General features: G+C 43.9%; 1 protein-coding gene across 30 annotated transcripts in view; it reads right to left on the bottom strand.

Moving 5' to 3' along the window:
- The window catches only part of LOC140847996 (uncharacterized), a 132,969-nt gene that overhangs the window by 101,312 nt on the left and 11,189 nt on the right, over nt 1–20,468 (bottom strand). For 29 of the 30 annotated variants that reach the window (XR_012128424.1, XR_012128421.1, XR_012128423.1 and 26 more), the window contains exons 3-4: nt 10,566–10,641; nt 9,525–9,586 (exon numbers count right to left, since the gene is read on the bottom strand). Coding sequence is in view for 7 of the 30 variants with exons in the window: in XM_073230043.1 (XP_073086144.1) it covers nt 9,525–9,586; nt 10,566–10,641 (138 nt within the window). In the remaining 23 variants the exon portion in view is untranslated. The remainder of the gene's footprint in view (nt 1–9,524; nt 9,587–10,565; nt 10,642–20,468) is intronic. The other variant, XM_073230045.1, reaches the window with a different exon arrangement.

Below are 20,468 nucleotides of genomic sequence, written 5' to 3' on the forward strand. Positions count from 1 at the left end.
TCTCCCCACTGTTATTCAACATAGTACTGGAGGTCCGAGCCATGGCAATTAAACAAAGAAATACAAGAAATCCAAATTGGTAAAGAAGAAGTCAAAGTGTCATTATTTGGAGATGACATGATATTGTACATAAAAAACCCTAAAGACTCCACTCCAAAACTACTAGAACTGACATCCGAACACAGCAAAGTTGCAGGATACAAAATTAACACACAGACTGTGGCTTTCCTATACTCTAGCAATGAACTAATAGAAAGAGAAATCAGGAAAACAATTCCATTCATAATTGCATCAAAAACAATAAAGTACTTAGGAATAAACCTTACCAAGGAAGTGAAAGACCTATACCCTGAAAACTATAAGATACTCTTAAGAGAAATTAAAGAGGACTCTAACAAATGGAAACTCATCCCATGCTCTTGGCTACGAAGAATTAATATCGTCAAAATGGCCATCCTGCCCAAAGCAATATACAGATTTGATGTAATCCCTATCAAATTACCAACAGCATTCTTCAATGAACTGGAACAAATAGTTCAAACATTCATATGGAAAAACCAAAGACCCCAAATAGCCAAAGCAATCCTGAGAAGGAAGAATAAAGTTGGGGGGATCTCACTCCCCAACTTCAAGCTCTACTACAAAGCCACAGTAATCAAGACAGTTTGGTACTGGCACAAGAACAGAGCCACAGACCTGTGGAACAGAACAGAGACTCCAGATATTAACCCAAACATTTATGGTCAATTAATATATGATAAAGGAGCCATGGACATACAATGGGGAAATGACAGTCTCTTCAACAGATGGTGCTGGCAAAACTGGACTGCTACATGTAAGAGAATGAAACTGGATCACTGTCTAACCCCATACACAAAAGTCAATTTGAAATGGATCAAAGACTTGAACATAAGTCATGAAACCATAAAACTCTTAGAAAAAAACATAGGCAAAAATCTCTTGGACATAAACATGAGCAACTTCTTCATGAACATATCTCCCTGTGCAAAGGAAACAAAAAAAAAAATGAACAAGTGGGACTGTATCAAGCTGAAAAGCTTCTGTACAGCAAAGGACACCATCAATAGAACAAAAAGGTACCCTACAGTATGGGAGAATATATTCATAAATGACAGATCCGATAAAGGGTTGACATCCAAAATATATAAAGAGCTCATGCACCTCAACAAACAAAAAGCAAATAATCCTATTAAAAAATGGGAGGAGCTGAACAGACAGTTCTCCAAAGAAGAAATTCAGATGGCCAACAGACAAATGAAAAGATTCTCCACATCACTTGTCATCAGAGAAATGCAAATTAAAACCACAATGAGATATCACCTCACACCAGTAAGGATCACTACCATCCAAAAGACAAACAACAACAAATGTTGGTGAGGTTGCAGAGAAAGGGGAACCCTCCTACACTGCTGGTGGGAATGCAAATTAGTTCAGCCATTGTGGAAAGCAGCATGGAGGTTCCTCAAAAAGCTCAAAATAGAAATACCATTTGACCCAGGAATTCCACTTCTAGGAATTTACCCTAAGAATGCAGAACTCCAGTTTGAAAAAGACAGGTGCACCCCTATGTTTATCGCAGCACTATTTACAACAGCCAAGAAATGGAAGCAACCTTAATGTCCATCAGTAGATGAATGGATAAAGAAGATGTGGTACATATACACAATGGAATATTACTCAGCCATAAGAAAAAAAACAGATCCTACCATTTGCAACAACATGGATGGAGCTAGAGGGTATTATGCTCAGTGAAATAAGCCAGGCGGAGAAAGACAAGTACCAAATGATTTCACTCATATGTGGGGTATAAGAACAAAGGAAAACTGAAGGAACAAAACAGCAGCAGAATCACAGAACCCAAGAATGGACTAATACTTACCAAAAGGAAAGAGACTGGGGAGGATGGGTGGAAAGGGGGGGATAAGGGTGGGAAAAAAGAAAGAGGGCATTACGATTAGCATGTATAGTGCATAGGGGGCACAGGGAGGGCTGTACAACACAGAGAAGACAAGTAGTGAGTCTACAGCATCTTACTATGCTGATGGACAGTGACTGTAATGGGGTTTGTCAGGGGCGGGGGGGACTTGGTGAAGGGGGGAGTCTAGTAACCATAATGTTCTTCATGTAATTTTAGATTAATGATAATTAAGTGAAAGAAAAAAAGAATACTACAGAAGATAGCTGCTGGTCCATCCACTCTGCCAGTGAGCTATGAAATGCTTCACTCCATAAATTTCATAAACATCAGCAACTGTTTACTGGACATCTGAGATGGGCCAGGCTCCAGGAAATCTGAGCTAAGGTACCCTTATGACAACTATATACAGGCTGTAAGTAAAATTAAGCCCAGTCTTCCATAAAACTTCTCCAGGCTCCAGGAAATGCTTTATGATAGATTTCTTTTCCTAGTATTATCTGTAAAGCCCCAGCTGGAATAAGATTGTCAGAAAAGCTAATATACTATACTTGAATTTTTCAAAACAATAAGCTCAGATCTTAGAGAAAAATCACAACTGAGCTTCAAACACTCTTACGTTCTCTTTCCCTGCAAGAATCTTTAGGACAACAACCAAAAATACCTCAGAAAGCAGAACTGGCCTATAAAAATACAAAACCAGTTCATGATCATAGCCACATGTATAGTTCAGCAGACTACCATATTAGGCTTTTTCATTTTTAATCAATGAATGAATTTGTCCACATTCCTTTAAGGTCATATTCAAAGAATATTTGATTCCAGAGCTGCAAGATGAGCCTTTTTTTTTTTAATGACTTTTAAAGATAAATTTCACCCAGTTTGCAGCAAAGTAGCTTCCTAGATAGAAATCATAGGCTCTAATTATTTGAAAGAGAGCTCAACTTGAATTCCAAAGTCAAATCAGAAGGTAAGGGCCAGTGAAATCTCAAACAACCTTGTTAAAATAAAACTCGGGTACAAACAAAACCCCTCTGGTCACCAACTGCTTCCTGGCCCCTCCTCCCCCATGACTCCAGCCAAAGCAGAGGAGCTGCCTTGGACCCACCTGACCCCTTCCTGGGAAATCGTGGAAAAAGGAGGCCTTCTTCAGCTAGGCTGAAATATGAGGTCCCATGTTCCATGAAATTCAACCTCAGTTAGGGGTCACCAAAATTTGAATTCTGAACTCCCAAGTGGAATCTAGCCAAGCCCCCATCCCACCAACCTCCTGCTCCCAGAGGTGATAGTCTTTCCCACCCAGATTCACTTAGGTCTATGTGGGGGTGGCAGCTGCTGTGCACATTCAGTCACTCATTCATCAAACACTATCTGAGCCCTCTTAAATACTTAGCATTGGGTGTCTGGGCTCCTTAGAGAGAAGGATGTAGGCCCTGCCCTAGGGTGTTTGCAGTCTAATGGGGGAAACAGTGACACAGTGAGATGAACTTTCTAGCAGAAGCATGTGCCCTGAGGTCTGAGACCCCCTTTACCTTGGGGTGGGAGGGGGACATAAGTTTCACAGGTGATATGACACAAATGGGCTCTTGGAAGACAAGCAGAAGATCCTCAAGTATCTAAAGGAGGCAGAGTCAGGTGGACTGGGAAGGGCATTCCAGGTCTCGAATGCACATGTCCAAGAAGACAGGCATCAAAGGTTTTAAGGGCTTTAAGGAGCCATGAGCATTTCTTTGTGCGTGGAACGGCTGTCCTGAATAGAGATGTTATTGGGTGGGTAGGTGATGGGGAGAGGTCATGTGTGACAGAACAAACCTCACCCAGGAGCAAAATCTCCTGGGAAACACTGAAAAATCAATTCCTAGCTCCCACCCAGTTATTCTGATTCCATAGGTATAAGGCAGGGAACTGAAATCTGTACTTTAAAACAAACTTCTTGAGTGGTTGTAATCTGGAGACGATGGCATTGAAAAAAATTTACATTAAAAACAAGTAATCCACACTAAAAACATGTAATATATTTTTAAGAACCGTAACAGTTCTATCCAGTGTAAGCCACAGATATTTTCTTCACCCAGTACAGAACGCTGGCAATGCAGGCTCACTGGTCATACACCTCTGATCATGTGGTTGTCTACGGCTGTCTTAAGACATCTAGCTTCCACCAGCTCTCCTCCTGCACTTACTACAAGTCTGAGAAGGGGCGTTATTTTAATAATTCAAATCAATCAAAATGCCCAACTACAGTCTCTACATTTCTCTTCTAACCTTCTCCAGGTAACTGGTTTGCCCAGCCAATTTCCCACTTGCACCAGCTACAAATGTGATTTTTCATAGCTTCATTCTTACTTTCCAAAGCCCACATTACAGCAGTGAGACTTTGACTCTCACATGGGCAGAGAGCTGAAGGGCTTTTGTCTGCCGCCAAGCCCTCCTAGCAAACCAAATGGGCTCCCCAGAGTCTGTGGGATAGAGCCCGTGTCAGCCTTGCAAACCCACCATTCCCAAAGAGCAGCCTGCAGATCACCAGCACAGGAAGGAGGTTCCATTTTCACCACCTCCTCCACTATTCTTTGGTATTTTAATTTACAGTCCCATCATCCCCTGCTTCACTTTGCTTCCTCCTCTCCCTCTGTCTTCAGCACAAACTGGAAACTCTAAAGATAACAGAAAATTTAGACCACCCAACTTCATTCATATTTTATGGGTTCAATAGGGCCAAAACAAGATTTAAAATCATAGAATACTGGAGCTGAAACAGTTACTTGTGATCATCTAGGACTCTTTGTTCTGGGAAAGCCCCTTTGACAGCAGGGGAAATTAAAGCCCAGAGCAGTGAAATACACAGTAGTCTCCCCTTATCCGAGGTTTCCCTTTCGGCAGTTTCACTTAGCAGAGGTCAACCACAGTCCAGAAGATGATCCTTCTGACACACTGTCAGGAAGTCAATAGCATCCTAATGCTAAGTCACAATGCCTACGTGAGTCACTGTCATTCACCTCCTTTCATCTCATCACGTAGGCATTTATCATCTCACGTGATCACAAGAAGGGCAAGTGCAGGACAATATTTTGAGAGAAACCACATTCACCTAACTTATATTACAGTATACTGTTCTAACTGTTCTATGCTGATATTAGTTATTGTGGTTATTCTCTTATTATACCTAATTTATACATAACTTTTTCTTAGGTATGCATATATTGGAAAAAAATAATACATACAGGGTTCAGTACTAACTGTGGTTTCAGGCATCTAATGGGGGGCTTGGAATGAATCCCCCATGGATAAGGGGGGACCACTATAATTTACTCAGGGTCACATAACTGGGAAAGCCTATAATCTCAGGCAACCCAATTTCTAATCTAGTTACTATTCCAAGAAGCTATTTTTTCATGCATTCAGGATCAAGTAACTCTAAAAGCAAATATAGGTTTATATTAAATCCAGGAGTTCCTTACATAAGGACTCAATTTAATGATTGAAGTCAGGCTCTGGGCCAGACTCATGTCACCACTAGGCGTGTGACCTTGATTTAGGTAAGCGCTCTTTGTCCCAATATCATCTAAAATGGAGATCATGAACACCTGCCTCATAGGTTTGTTGTTTAAGAATAAAGACTCAATATATGTGATGCACTCAGAACAGAACTCAGCCCGTATTACTTATTCAATATAAGTTGTGGTGATTTTCAATATTAAAACTGTGCCCATTTTTATAAGTGATGTATAAAGGTTTGGGGACATTAAAGATGATGTCGTCGGCTGGGGATCCATTTCCTTCCATTTCAGAATCTTGAACGCCTCACTCTGGGTTTGGCGTATCATCTAAGCATCCCCGAGATGGCCTCTCAAAGCTCTGAGGTAACTGCAGAGGCACAGAAGCAGGCAGAAAGGGAAGTCACAGAGCACCAGGCTCTTCACAGGCCCCTGCCGACACAGCGGATGACGCAGGGGCCACAGACAGCCCGTGCTACGATGGAGCGTTCATCAGCCCAGTGCTCCCGCGCGAGAGGGAGAGCCGAGGCCCGGGGCAGGAGGGCGCGGGAATTACAGGGGCTGTTCCCCAATGCCGCTACCTCTGCTGAAGAGGGGTGGGAAGCCTTCCCCTTGCCTTTGTTGATTTTCTTCTTTCTTTTTTTAAAAGTAGCCGATACAACTGGAAACCAGTCATTTCAACCATTTCTCCACTCCTGTCACAGAACATGTACTGGTCCATTACGGACATGAAGAAAATGGAGATACTGGTTTGCAAAGTATGGCATTCTACATCTACTGAATGCTTGACACTGAATCTTGTGGCCAATACAGAAAAAGGTGTATTTTCATATTGAACACAAGTTGTATATTCCTTCCAGAGTACAAAATCAAAAGGATATAGAACTATACTATGTATCACGGTGCTAATCAAATCTTAAATTTCATTATAGCTTAGTTATTAACCTAGATATTAGCTTGACAACCTAAATAAACATAACAATCATGCCTTATACTCTTCCCTTTAAAAAAAATTCTAACTTATAGATTTGCTTTATGTCACCGTATTCCTATTATGTTAATATGTGTGCGCAAGTTAGTTAGTAGTTTAAAACCTATACATACTGAAGTTACTCTACAAGAAGATATGTCAAAGAAATAATCCTCCCATGTTTTCTTCCGTCTGCTACCTCTATAGCTTTTCTTCTTCCTTCCTAATTACAACCCTTAAATAGAATTCGTGCCTCATATCGAATTTACTGAGTATCATAATTCCTCCAGGTGGTAAAGATACCCCGAGACAAGTGCTGGGCATAGAAGCCACAGGGCATAAATCTGCAAAGAAGTAAAAAGCTAACCTTTTCAAACAATATGGCTTCTCTCTCACTTACCAACTTTACATCTCCCTGTATGGCCCCGGAAGATGACTGGTTAGCCAGAGACGGGTAAGATTCCTCAAGGGAGGAACAACCTAAGACAGGCACAGTCGCAGGGGGGCCATCACGTGAGAAATTGGGGAACAACAGTGGTGAAGCTTAGAACCTCACCCCCCTCTGTTTTGAGAGAAAGCTTCTGCATCCGTGGATGTTTTATTGCCCTTGTCTAGCTCGGATTAGCACATAGTCTACAAGCACACACATGATCATCTACAATTGCTCTCTTACAACACTAAACTATGTTTTCTACCTTTATCTTGCATCTACCTACCACTTCAGCATTTTATTAAAAATAAAAATAATAATAATAATAATAATGGGAGAAATGTGGGATCCACATATAAATCAAGTATAAAAATCAAACGAATATTCATATTTGACCTGATTGTTTATAGTTCATAATGCGTGATCAAAACCGAAAGTTTCTGTGATGAATGTCCTTGTACTGTTCACCATGTAATAACTTATTCACTATGTAAGAATTCGTTCACCATGTAAGAACTTGTTCGTTATGCTTCAGAAGATTGGAGACTGACGAGAATTAGGCTTGAGATGGATTAGTGATTGTGCATTGAGCACTGACCCCCCTATACAGAATTTTATTGTTGTTAACAACCATTTGATCAATAAATATGAGAGATACCCTCTCAAAAAAAAAATTCTAACTTACTTCCACATTCTTCTTAACAATTATATAATGATTAGATTGATGTTGCTCTTGTAGTAACTAGTTGTAAAAGCCTTTCCTAAATAAATTGTATTAATGGCTAGTGTAAAACATTTGTTAAAAAGGACAAAGAACTTTCAGAGCAGTTTCCTTTGAGAAACAATTTGGAATGCTAATATTTTGGAAACCAGGGACCTGCTACCTTGAGATTCTGGATGCCTGTCCCAAAGAGGTACACTTTAGAATAACTGCGCTTCCTTTCTATCACTTCCTACAAGGGCTCAAAGGCTACATCTAAAGCTCTAAGCAAGAGACAGGGCTCTGTAGAGGGCAGATATCAAACTGCAAATTCTACAAGAGTTACAGCATTTAGTGACTTTAAGCCCAAATGTATCTTCTGCCAACAACCAAAACAGCCTGAAGCATTTTCTACAGGTTGTTTACTTGGATGTGTATATACCATTACGAGAGTACACACACATCTCCAAAAATGGATGTGTACATGGGCATTAATTGCAGTGTACTTTGTAACAGCAAATAAATGGAGATAATCTAAATATCCATCAATAGAATGATTAAATTGTGTGACATCCAGACACTGGAAATCCATTTGGCTGTTAGTAAGAATGAGGTAGATTTCTAGGTACCTAGAAAGACAGCTAGAATATACTGCGTAGTAAAGCATGGCAACAATGTTTCCTTGGGGCTACCTTTTGAAAAAGATCATATAGATGCACTTTATTATTCCACTTATCATTCTATATATTATTCTCCCAGACACATTTGTTTATATACGCAGAAGGAACGGAGGGGACAGACCCACCTCTCCTGAGCTCCCTCCCGATCTACAGGCAGCCATGGACCAGCCAGCCCAACAGCTAAAGCCCTGGGCAGTAACCCTGGTGTCCAGGGGCAAAGGCCCAAGTCTCATGTCATCCCTCCCTCCTCTGTCATCCAGTTGGCTTACTGTCCTAGGAAACACCTACCTGCTTTGTCCTCCAGAAAACCATCCCCATACATGCAAACCAGCCAACATCATCACCCGTGCACCTTAACAGGGGTCGTGGAAACGATCGCTTTGTTGTGCCCATCCCACCCCATCCCCAGCGATTTAAAAGCATATAACCTTAACAGGAAGAAGGTGACATTTTCTATCTCATATCAAACGATACAGGTACAAGCACAAGACGAGGCAGCAATAACAGCCCTTTAGAGTACATCACCACTAGATCTTGGTTTCTAAGCACCTTTATTGAGACATAGTTTGTATACCACGAAATTCACCCTTTTTAAGTGTAAGACTCAATGATTTTTTAGTAAATTTAGAGTTATGCAACCACCACCATAATTTAATTTTAGAACATTTCCATGATCCCAAAAAATCCCTGGTGCCCATTTGGGGCCAATCTCCTTTTCTACCTCTAGCCCCAGGCAACCAATAATCTGTATCCGTCTTTACAGACTTGCATTTTCTAGATATTTCATGTAAATCGAATTATACAATAGTCAAAGCTGAATTCTGAACTCTTTTATAAGGATAGGCAGTAAGAAGAATGGACTCTGGGGCTAAACTAAGTCCAAATCCCTACTCTGCCGCTTACTAGCTGTGTGACTCGCCACGTTATTTGGCTTATCTGTGTCTCAGTCCCCTCACCAGTAAAATGGGGACAATAAACTGTACTTACCTCAGGGTTGTGAAATTTAATTAACATATGCCCAGCCCATACTGAGCACTACATGAATGCTGCCATTATCTTACATATAATACTTCATGTGACTCCCAAAATTCCCGTGGAAGGAAGCAGAACAGATATGAGTTCAATTTACATGTGGGAATTGGGAGCCATAAATATGGCTAATAAGTGGCAATGCTCAAATTAAAACCCAATACATGAGGCCATATCTGTAACACTTTCAAAGTTAACCTCAATCTGTATCTTGGGTCCAACCTATTCCGTTGTTTGTCCAAGGATGTTGCCGTTATCCTGGAGATGACACACTTCTCTACTTACCGAAGCTGGGACTGTAGCTTTCCTGCTTTGTTTATGAAATCTTCCCAAACTGGATAGCTCCCCTACAACAAAACAAAGTCATCAATCAGTAAGTCACGCTGTGCTAGAAACCTGATCAAGACAATAAGAGAACACCCAATTCCAATTATATGGGGAACAATCGGTGTGCACACTCTTCCTTTTCAGTCTATGGTATGTTGCCCAGATTAAATAGAAATGTATTGAATCAGGAATGTGTTTAGAATGCACTCAGTCCCTGTAATCTTGTAAATACTACAGACTCTGACTAGAACAAGTTTGACAGAATCTAACATGCACTGTTGTACCACTTTTTGCATCAACAGATGGTGGGTCCAAATTCTAGATGTGCACAACATTTAAGGCTCTACCCTGAACCACCTGATCATGGCTGTGGCTGTTCTTACCCTTACCCCAAAGGGCAGAGTGTTTGGGACGGCTCCCCAGGACAGATGGCTATCAGGAAGCATTATTCGACTTAGCAGAATCTCAAGGTTGGGAAGTTACCTAAATAAAGACACTCAGCTGATGGCTTGAATGCAGCATCTACAAACAACATGACAATAGATGGTTCCCTAGCACACTTCAGCGAACAGGAAACGTATCACCCTCCCATGGCAGGCTACATCTGTCACCCTGTTCTATATATCCATGCAGCCATAGAACTCTTTTCAAGAAACCAAGGATGACTAGCATGTTCATCCACAGCTTTCCTTCTTTCGCTCCCCAGATCCAACCCATTTCTACCTGGGATCCTGTTTCACAACCCACTGTGTCCCCGGACACTCCACCATGTCTCTCTACTCTTCTCCTAAAGACACAAACTCAAAACTGCAGGTGCACTTCTGACTGGGGCAACCACAGTGCGTCTGACACCCCCACACATGCACATCAAGTTTACATTTAGGTCAAGCAGCCAAGCAACCAAATGGCAATGTAAAACAAACCCAGAAAGGGGGAAACCATGGCAACAGAAGTGCTGTTTGGCACAGAGCATGTCAATACAGAAGTAAGACTAAACACCTGGTGGGCGATGGTTGCAGGACTGTAAGTGGTATGCTGCTGACATGGTAAAAACACATGCCACCTCCGGATCTTTCTGTTGAGGAAGGAGAAACGACAGTGAAGTGAGCCATCTCATCTTTCATTATAGAAGCCCAAGCAAAATGGTCTAAAACTGCACCTGAGTTAAAATGATTTCATCTTCCTAATGGTTTTAAGGTGGTTTTTTTTCATTTTTTTTATTTTCTTACCCTCCTCAACCTTGCCACTCTGGACATTTTGGGCTAGATCATTCTTCTCTGTGAGGGGCTGTCCTGCATACTATAGGATGATCAGCCAACCTCTATTCACAGGAAGCCAGTAACATTCAGAGGTGCCACTGTTGTGACAGCCACAAACGTCCCCACCCCCAGGTAAAGATCACTGCTTTGGAGGCCTTTGGAGACACTGTTTTAAGATCTTTTCAGTAAAGAAACAATTATCTGAACTTCAACAATTTCTTCAGTACTACTTCACCTTCAATTGTATTAAATGAAAAGTAAAAATTAAATACATTTTATTTTGTAAATATGTTATCAAAGGGCCTATTTCTTCATTTCTCTAGCTATCAAGTCTGTGTGAAAATATGCATAGCAGTATCTGGAAAACTGTCTACTGAATATTAAAATGTGCTACTGGAGCTAAGACTTGGACCAATGTGTTGCTTTGTTGTTTGTACTTTCCTCTATGGCCATAGTTTTCTGTGTGTGCTGTGGGTTGTTTGTTTTTTTTTTAAATAAAGGCCATGAATCATTTTTATGAAAACAATAAAGTCACTGCATAAAAAAAAATTAAGATCAAATTAGAGGTTCTGAAACAACAGGACCATGAATTTACAATCCATCCAAACACTAAAGTCCATCCAAACACTAGACCACACCCATCCATTCTGCATTTGAGACCTGCTTGGCCCAACTGCAGTCTAGAGACTGATTCCCCGTAGCAGCACTTTGCTCCCACAAGACACTAAGCTGCACCCAGTGAGGGATCCTGTCTGACTGGCTCCTGCCAGACATCCTTTGACAGCTACACCTTAGCTACTGACACTTAGGTACAGGTCTTGTCACCATACAGCTAAGTCACATGGCCTCCATCCCATCTTTGTGCCCTGGGGGATTTCTTCAACCCAAGAGCATAACCTTAGGTTGCATGAAACCTTACAACAGCTCAGGCCACTCTTCTAGGCTCATCAAGACATTGTAGGGAATCCCAATCACAAGACCTACAGTATCTACCATTTTCTTATCAAGGCCAAGCATGAGCACCCCCTTCCACTTCTCCATCCAAATACTTAGAGAGGTAAAGGGGCTGAGAACAGAGTCTTCCAGCTGGCCACAAGATGTCTCTGACTAGACAGACATTGGCTGGCATCGTTAGGAGTACAAGAGCTCCACCAACTTCTCTTTCTGATCTGCAAAATAGCATGAGAAGCTTTTTGAAAAGCCTGAGGACGTTCAGACACACTGACCACCAACTTGCAGCATCTCTCATCTGCACAGAAAAGGATAGGAGAGCTTGGTCCTCCCTGCCACCCAGGGAGCCCCTGGAGAAGGACACTAAGATGATCTATGATATTTCTTAAGAAAAAGGTAATGCACATTTATTGAGAACATGCCAGAATGGTGGCAGTACTGCCAGTACTATTGAAGGAAGTCACTTTACCTCTCAGGGCCTATTGCTTATAATGATCAGTAATAAAAACAGATAATCCCATCACCATTGCTGAACACTGACATCACTGAACATTGGAGGAATGTAAAGGAGGAATAAGGAACAAAAGCAGGAGTCCAGTGCCCTGGCTGAATCGTAGCTCTCCTGTTTGCAATGTGACATTGGACGAATCATTTGACCTCTGCATGGGGATAGGTCACTACCTCATAGGGTCGGTGTGAGGATTAAACAAGGTCAGACATAATGTGCTGAGTGCAGGGCCTCATTAAGTGTCCAATAAACATTTGATAGAATTGATCCAAGTGTGTGCAGCTCCCAGTAATCTCACCTATGCAGTTGGCAGAGAGGTTACCATCCACCCAGGCTGGAATCTCTCATTCTTAGTCTCGAGTACAGAACCAACTGTGTACAGATGCACTGTGCATCTCGCTATTAGTTAGCCAGTTACCCAGACAGCTGGGTGTGCAGTGTCACACACGGCCCCCGACGCTCCCAAGTAAATGGCAGGCAGCGCACTCCAACCCCGGACAAATGCGCCCGGAAGCAACCACGGCTCAAGCCACTCTACAAAAACTACTTATCCGCCTCCCCACTTGGAACCTCATTTCAGTCTTTACCAAATTAACAAAAGGAGGGTCCCCTCTCCAGTCAAGGGGTACAGCACACAGCTCTCCACTTATGCACAGCCACTCAGCCGGAAGGAGCCTGCCAAAAGCAGCCCTCTCCTGATTAATGGTATTTGACAGTTTATCAAAGGCGTGTCAGGCCCACCTGTTTTAGGCAATATATAATTTAATGGATTCTTTTAAAAAATGAACTTCTAAGAACAGAAGATGAAAACCTCCTTGCTAAAATTTTTTAAGTGAGTAAATGTCATTAAAATTTAAAGACAAGGTAGTGTTGGGTTGTTCCAGATTTTTTTCCTAGTTTCTTTCAAAGAAAAAAGTTTCTACCCACCTGAAAAGTCATTTTACTACAGAAACTCAAAAGCTTGGAGGAAGAGGGAAAGGAGGGAGAAGGCACTTGTAGAAAGATTAAAAGGTAACAGAAAAACCCTGGGTTTTCCTGACTGTTAGACTTAGCAAGGAGAGCACACTCAGATTTCAAAGGAAACTGCTGACCAAGATGCCACCTTATGCTCTGAAAACCCTTTCAGAAAACAATTCCAATAGAATCCATTATTTTTTAATCTCACCACCCACCAAGAAGTCCCAGAAAGGTCTCTCCTGAGGCTCCCTGTCTGGATGGGCTCTGGTCACCTTTGAGAAAATCCCTAAGAATGCAGCCCAGAGCCCTGGCACAGGCCCAACGCAGACCCCACTGTGGACCTCACCAGAGAACACACGAAGGTTTTACAACTTTTCAGACAGGCCAAAGCCAAAGGAAATAAGATTCCCGCCAAGCACCCAGGTTCTGCCAAGTGCACCCCTCACCTGCCACCCACCATGGCTGTTCTAACTTGCAGGCAGATTCAACAATCTTGAGAACTCATACTCAGCTACTGCCACCCAGCTCAAACGTCACTTCTTCCAGAGCATTCTCTAATGCTTTCAAATCAACTGCTACCCTCACCTCATGCAATTGACTATGAACCCAAGTCTCCCCTACTAAACGATGGGTTCCAGGACAGAAGAAAGGGAGACAGGCAGGAAGATCATTTCCAGTAACAGGAACAAAGACAGGGAAGTAGAGTGCACACACGTGAGCTCTCTGCAAGGAATGCTGGCGGGTGCATTTACGCTGGGGAGATGCAGGAGACGGGCCGGCAGGCAAGGTGACCATGAGCAGCCTTCAAAGGCAAGGTCCAGAGTCCGACCACAAAAGGGACAACAGAGGAAGATGGGGGCAGCCTTCATTCAGATAGACAGTGACTTAAGTCTCAAACCAGTCAGGTGACAAGAGAACCTGGCTAACAAGTCACATACCACACAGCAGCCTGGTCCCTTGAGGAGGGGGGAGGAGAACGAAGTCATTTTCCTACTTCTGAGAAAAAAAAGACTCATCTAATCTACATCAATTCCCCAAAAGCCCAGTAGTCACATAGACAAATATGTGAGTCAGCTTCCCCTCCCCACCCTCAAGGCTGAGCTCTGGGAACCACACCTGGGTCCCTCTTCTCCTTCCTCCACTTTCTCTGCAGCCAGGAGGCAGGCAGGCCACTTGCCAAGGGCCGGCAGCAGGACTCAGCCCCTGGCCTATCTTGCTCAGGGTTCTGTTTTGCTTTATTTTGTTCTGTGTCACACAGAGGTCCAGGATGGCCCCACACAGGGAGAAAAACTGTAACCCATCAACACGGCTGGATAACGGTGCCCCATAAATAATGCAGCAACTGCCTCTCCCAGCCCAGCCCCCTGGGACAGCGGAACTTCAGGGACAGGGGAGGGAATCAGACACCCATGCTGCCACACCGGGAACCCGGATTGCAGGGAGCTGTGGTCAGAGAAGGGGCAATTTGAGAGGAGCCAAAGAACTAAAGACGACACTCATGAGGAAGAGGAACTTGGCCTAGCTGAGAATAAAATAGGGGTCAGTGGGGGACAGGCCTCAGGGAGCTGGGTTCTAGCTCACAGGCCCCTGTCCTGCCCAAAGGTACCAGACAGCGGCTGGCTCACCAGTGGTGAGGACTGATGAGAACCCAGGTCTTGGCTGAGCGACTGGACAGGTAAGATCCCGAGCCCCTTTTACCTTGGCCAGCATCACTGTCACCATCATCACTGAGCATATTTTTCTAAACAGTTGCTCAGTGCCAAGTATATGTATCGGCATTTCTCTACCTTACGTATCCATCCCCTGGGGATCTTGCAAAAATGCAGGTCTGACTCCTTCGGTTGCAGGTGGAGCCTGGATGCCACACACCTAATCTGAGTGATGCTGAGGCTGCTGGTCCACAGCAGCAGGCAGATGCTATTATCTCACAGCTGAGGACCACAGAGGTTGCACGATGCTGCATCAGTAGTGCTCTAGGCTGAAATTTGATCCCAGACCAGCCAGGCTTTGTGGCCCAAGGGCTACCCTGATTCTGCGAAGTACAAGCAGCAAGATGAACAGACCCAGCCGCCTGGCCCAGCGTCAGGGCTGCAGAAAGCTGTTCAGAGGGCAGACTGGGTCCTGCTTTATACTTGGGTCCTGTCGGAGCCCAAGTAGAGTGGAGTGCAAGGGCCCTCCCCCACCCCACCCCGCAGCATACAACCCTCATTACAAATGCTAAATGCCCCAGGGTTGCTGTAATGTCAACCTAGAAATGGTCGGGATCCTCAACCACGTGGAAAAGAAAACATGAAACACAATAGAAAAGCCCTTTGTGCAGAAAAGGTCTGATAGAAATGCACTAGGTATGTTCCCAGTTGCTGTCATTAGTAGTTATGATTATGGGTAATTTTATCACATCTTCAGGTTTACTGTGGACACTAGAATTGATCTGCTTCTGCCAGGACATTGGAGAGCCTGTCTGCAGCATCTCTACAGTCGGTTGCTCCCACCATGTCCCTCCCAAAGCTGTAGGAACCTCATGAGGGTAAGCAGGAGAAGAGCCCATACCCCTAGGTGAGCCTAGACATCAGAGAAATGAAAAGCAGAGCTTCAAGGGGAAGCTACTGACCTACACAGGAATGTGTCTGGACTGCTTGCTTCTTCAAGCATCAAGCAGGAATCTGAGGATTCTAGAAGACATGTGCAGGATGAAGGACAGAGCCTGTGAATGTCTGTCACAGCTCCGTCCCAAAAACCACCCTTCCTCATCCCATACTGCAAGATGAAGCGCTCCCAAGATCCTTAGATGAAAGGCACTGTGTAAGCCCATCCATCATAAAAACCATTCCTGAGCTTTTATTCCCTGATTGGGGCTTGCCTAATCCACTAATTATCCCTGCCCATCAAGTGCATGACAGCCTTAGGGATAATCAATGGTTGCTTCCATGCACGCCCACCCTCACCCACTTGCCCAAGCTCACCAGCAATGAATATGCTTATCAAAAGGAAGATTGCACCACAAAGGATGCTCCCTTTCCTCTCCCCCTCCCTCTATCCTCCTCCAGCGAACTGCTCCATCTGTAACACCCTCATTAAGAAAAGGACATCAAGCTGCTTCTTCCTCCTGTGCTACCAGGGTCCATGCCCAGAAAGTCTGTTTTTTTGACATATGGGTAGGTCTCCACTTGAAATAAAAAAAGAACCAAACAAATATGTCAACTATATCTTCAAATTAATAGTTTTTTTTTTTTTTAAGTTTTCTACCAAGAATAATTTCTTTGTCTATACTGAGCCTCTGGCTACATGGACTTATGCAGATTTAAATTAATTGCAATTATATGAAATTAAAAATTCATTTCCTCACTTAAGTGCTCAATAGCCACACCTGGCCAGTGGCTACAGTAATGGACAGTGCAGAGAGAGAATATCTCCAACATCGCAGAAGGGTCAAAGGGACAGCGTCATCCATCATGTGACAAAGTCACTCCAGGCCTCCTTGGGACGTTCTACAACTGCAACTAGATGTCTCGTTCTAGTTTTTCACTTTTACAAAATTGGCGTGTTGATCCTGTCCTACATTGTTTTGAAAATGAAATCCCTCCTCTCTCCTCTTTCATTCCCCAAATTCATCTGCCACCCCCCATTTTTATTGCCCTATTTCCTTTATTGTTTCAGAGAGTGATCGAGGAGTCCAAATCTATTTCCCAGTCACTATTAAGAACACCCTCCCACACTGGCATAGTACCTCAGGGAGTACAACAGGCTTTGACAACAACTCCAGGAGGGCAGTTGGCAGAACCGGCATTTAACACTTTCCTTTTTCCACAGGAAAGCAGGGCAGAGAAGGGTTAAGGAATTTGCCTCCGGTCAGGGAAGAGTCTGACCTCACACCCAGTTTATTTCATCAACTACTCCAAAATTTGTCCTTTTTTTTTTTTATTTAATTGTTCCACGTGTTTATCTAAAACTTACTGCTTCTCCACAACTGGAAACTTGGGAACTCAGTATCTCAACACCTAACTCAGGGGCGGGCTGCTCTTACCCAAGTGCCAGTAAGAAATGTTTGTGTACATTTAAGCCTCCCCTGAAAAGTAAATATGTACCTACCCCCTCTAGCCTTTGTCCCACTATATAGAGTCCAAGGCTTCGGTCCCATTTGTTTATCCCTGAATAGAAATGTCCACATGAGATAATGAACCTAAGCAAAATACTTGGTGCCCTGCATACGCTATGAGAGTGTTAATGAAGTAGTGTTACCGTTACTTCACATCTGCACACCCACACCCACCTACTTCTCTCCCGCAAGTGCCCTCTCGGACTTGCCTGCACCCAACTCCAAGACTGCTTCTGCATTTTAGGAGTCAGTTCCCCTTAGGGGTACACTCTCCAACATCCTCAACAGAAGCACTCGCACCCGTGACCCTAACGGGGACCATGTGTGGGCCTGGGCTTGTGCTCTCCTAAATGAGCACCCCTGCATTCATCCTGGACTCACTTTTACATTGTAAACTCGCCCAGACAGGGACAGTGTGATCAACCTGCCAGACCACCCTGGCGAGCAATGGCCTCACCACACTGCACACTTCATGCTCTGCCACCTTCCGCCAACAGTGCCTCCTCCACGACGCCCCAATCCCACCCCGGGCTGCTAGGAGACACCCAGGCAGGCATCACCAAAAAGGAAGATAACTGAGCTTGTCATTCCTATAGTCACTACTCTATCCTTAGTGTCTTTCCACTGAGTGTCCTTCTTGCCTGGAGTGGGGACCCCAACAGGCTACCATATTCCAGAGTCTGAAAAGACCAGTGTGGTCTAGTGGTTAAGAGCATGGCTCTCGACTCAGAACTGCCCAACTTCAGATCTACCCACCACATAAGCTAAGTTAGTCACCCAGTGCTGACCTGTCTTCATCTGTAAATGATGCCGTGGTAGTTCCCACCTCAGAGGAGGGTGAGGAGAGTTAAGTGAAATAATACAAGTGCTTAGAAGGATGACTAGCACTTAGAAGTCAATAAAAGCTGGCAACTGCTGTTTTAAAGAGTTAACATACAATGCCGGCCACCCTCAGACATTTAATGAGCACCTACTATGCACTGGCATCCCACAGGCATAGGCCACATGGAGATGAGGAGCCCCAGTGTTGGACTCTGGCTAACAAGAACACTAATGTGTAAGCCACCAATCCCAAAGCCTTTGAAGGGAACCACACTTCAAACATAAAGTACTAGGAAGTGGGGTTGGTGCAGGCTTCCAGAGGAGCATGATGCCTCACCTCTGTCCTAAAAGATAAATGAGAATTTTCCTGGCAATAAGAAAGGAAAGAAGGAACAGAGGAAGCACTCCCCACAAACAAAACAGAATTAGCAAAGGAAAGGAAGTATAGAAGACCATGCTGCGTTTAGGTACAGGAGTCCTTCTGTTCTCCTGGAACACATTCATTGCAGGAGTAATCTACAACGGGGGTGCGGGGAGCAGGGAGATCCTACTCACTTCATGATCTGCAGAGGAGGGGCCTGATGGCTCAGGGTGGTCCCAGAGCCACCCCCACTTCTACCAATTCATGGTATAGCCCCTGCACCACCTAGCAGAGACCCACCAGGAAATGTCTGCTCACATTACACATGCCTGAGCCCCACCCCAGATCTACACAAGCAAATCTCTGGGGATGGGGTGAGGCATCTGCATTTAACACACTCCCAGGGGACACTCAATCTCTGCTTGGTAAAATCACATACAGCAAGATTTGAGGATCACCACACTAGACCAATGCCCTGTCCCTCTGACACTGTGGACTGATGTTCAAGTGTAGCTCCTTTAGAAGTAATCTCTGGTGATGAGCGCTCACATGCTGGCATGTGAACTGATACATGCTTTCTGAAAGGCAGTGGGATTCAAATGCCATAAGTATGTATCTTTCACTCAGGATAAATCCATCAGGGGAAACCATCAGTGTAAATCATGGTCTAGCTACAAGGATATATTCGTTGCAGTGTTGCTTATAATTAGTGAAAACTGGACACAGCCTAAACACGAATCATTATGGAACTAGCTCCCCACCTCAGGGCCTTTGCACATGCTCTTCCCTTGCCTGGAACAATCTTCCTCTGAAATCCACACACTTCATAAGCTGTTGCTAAAATGTCACCTTTCTGTGAGGCCTTCCCTAAATGCCCTACTTAAAAACAGCAGTACTGCCCCTGATTTTTCCCCTTTGCACATGAACCTTCTCATATACAAGAGACTGACTTACTCAGTTTGGCCCCACCCCATTAGAATGTAAGTTCCAGGAGGGCAGAGATTTGTGTCCATTTAATTTACTGCTGTATCCCAAGCACTTAAAACGGAGCCTGGCATACAGATCCTCAAATATTTGTCAACTAAATGAATGACCCATAGATGCACAGAACAAAGGAACACCACACAACCATTAAAACTGACCTGGCTTATAATTACACGCACAGAAAGGCAGCATGAGTGAAATGCTAAGTGAAAAGAAACTTCTGGTATAGCATAGATGACATGAACCTTTGTCTAAAATGTGTGTACACAACCCATTGTGTAATCAAGGGGTTACGGGCGACTTATTTTTTATTTCACCCAGGTTTCTTAGTTTTCCTTCCATTAACTTTGTATTACTTGCATAATCTTTAAGAATCCCTTGTGAGATGCTCTGAAAACATTTGCTCATTTTTTTTTTTTTTAGTAAAAAGCTTTGTCCTCAGCAACTTAATTAGGGTGCCCCTAATTAAGATCAGCACAACATCAAAGAGGCCAGGTTCCAAGGGACTCCTCTCCAGGTCTACTTCTGGCTGCAAGGCGGTCTCAGTCCCTCCAGCACCAGCTTGCGGCGCCTGGAGCCTCCAAGTGCTCAGAAGCCAAAGACTTGGCCACCAGCTAGATACTCCTGGCTCTGCTCCCCTCTACTTGCTTCCTATTGGGGTGCCTCATCCAATTATCCAGGCCGAGATCACATCCTGCTGGAGAGCTGGCTTTGAAGGTTCAGTAAACAATCACTTCAAAACAAAGGGTGACCATTAAACCAAACTCAAAGACTTCCTTAATGGCTGGTGCTCAGCTGCAGGAGACAAGACCTGCTCAAGCAAGCCAGGCCTCCCATATGAAATTGAGGTCTCCCTGGAAACTAATCTCAAAGCATTTCCAGCCTCTTACTACTCCCCCTCCTTTCTGTTTTGCATTAGTCATGTGGAGTGCAGAGCCATTTACTGGGGGACCCTGACAGAGGG

Source organism: Manis javanica, chromosome 2 (genome assembly GCF_040802235.1).
Source record: "Manis javanica isolate MJ-LG chromosome 2, MJ_LKY, whole genome shotgun sequence".
Lineage (NCBI taxonomy): Eukaryota > Metazoa > Chordata > Mammalia > Pholidota > Manidae > Manis > Manis javanica.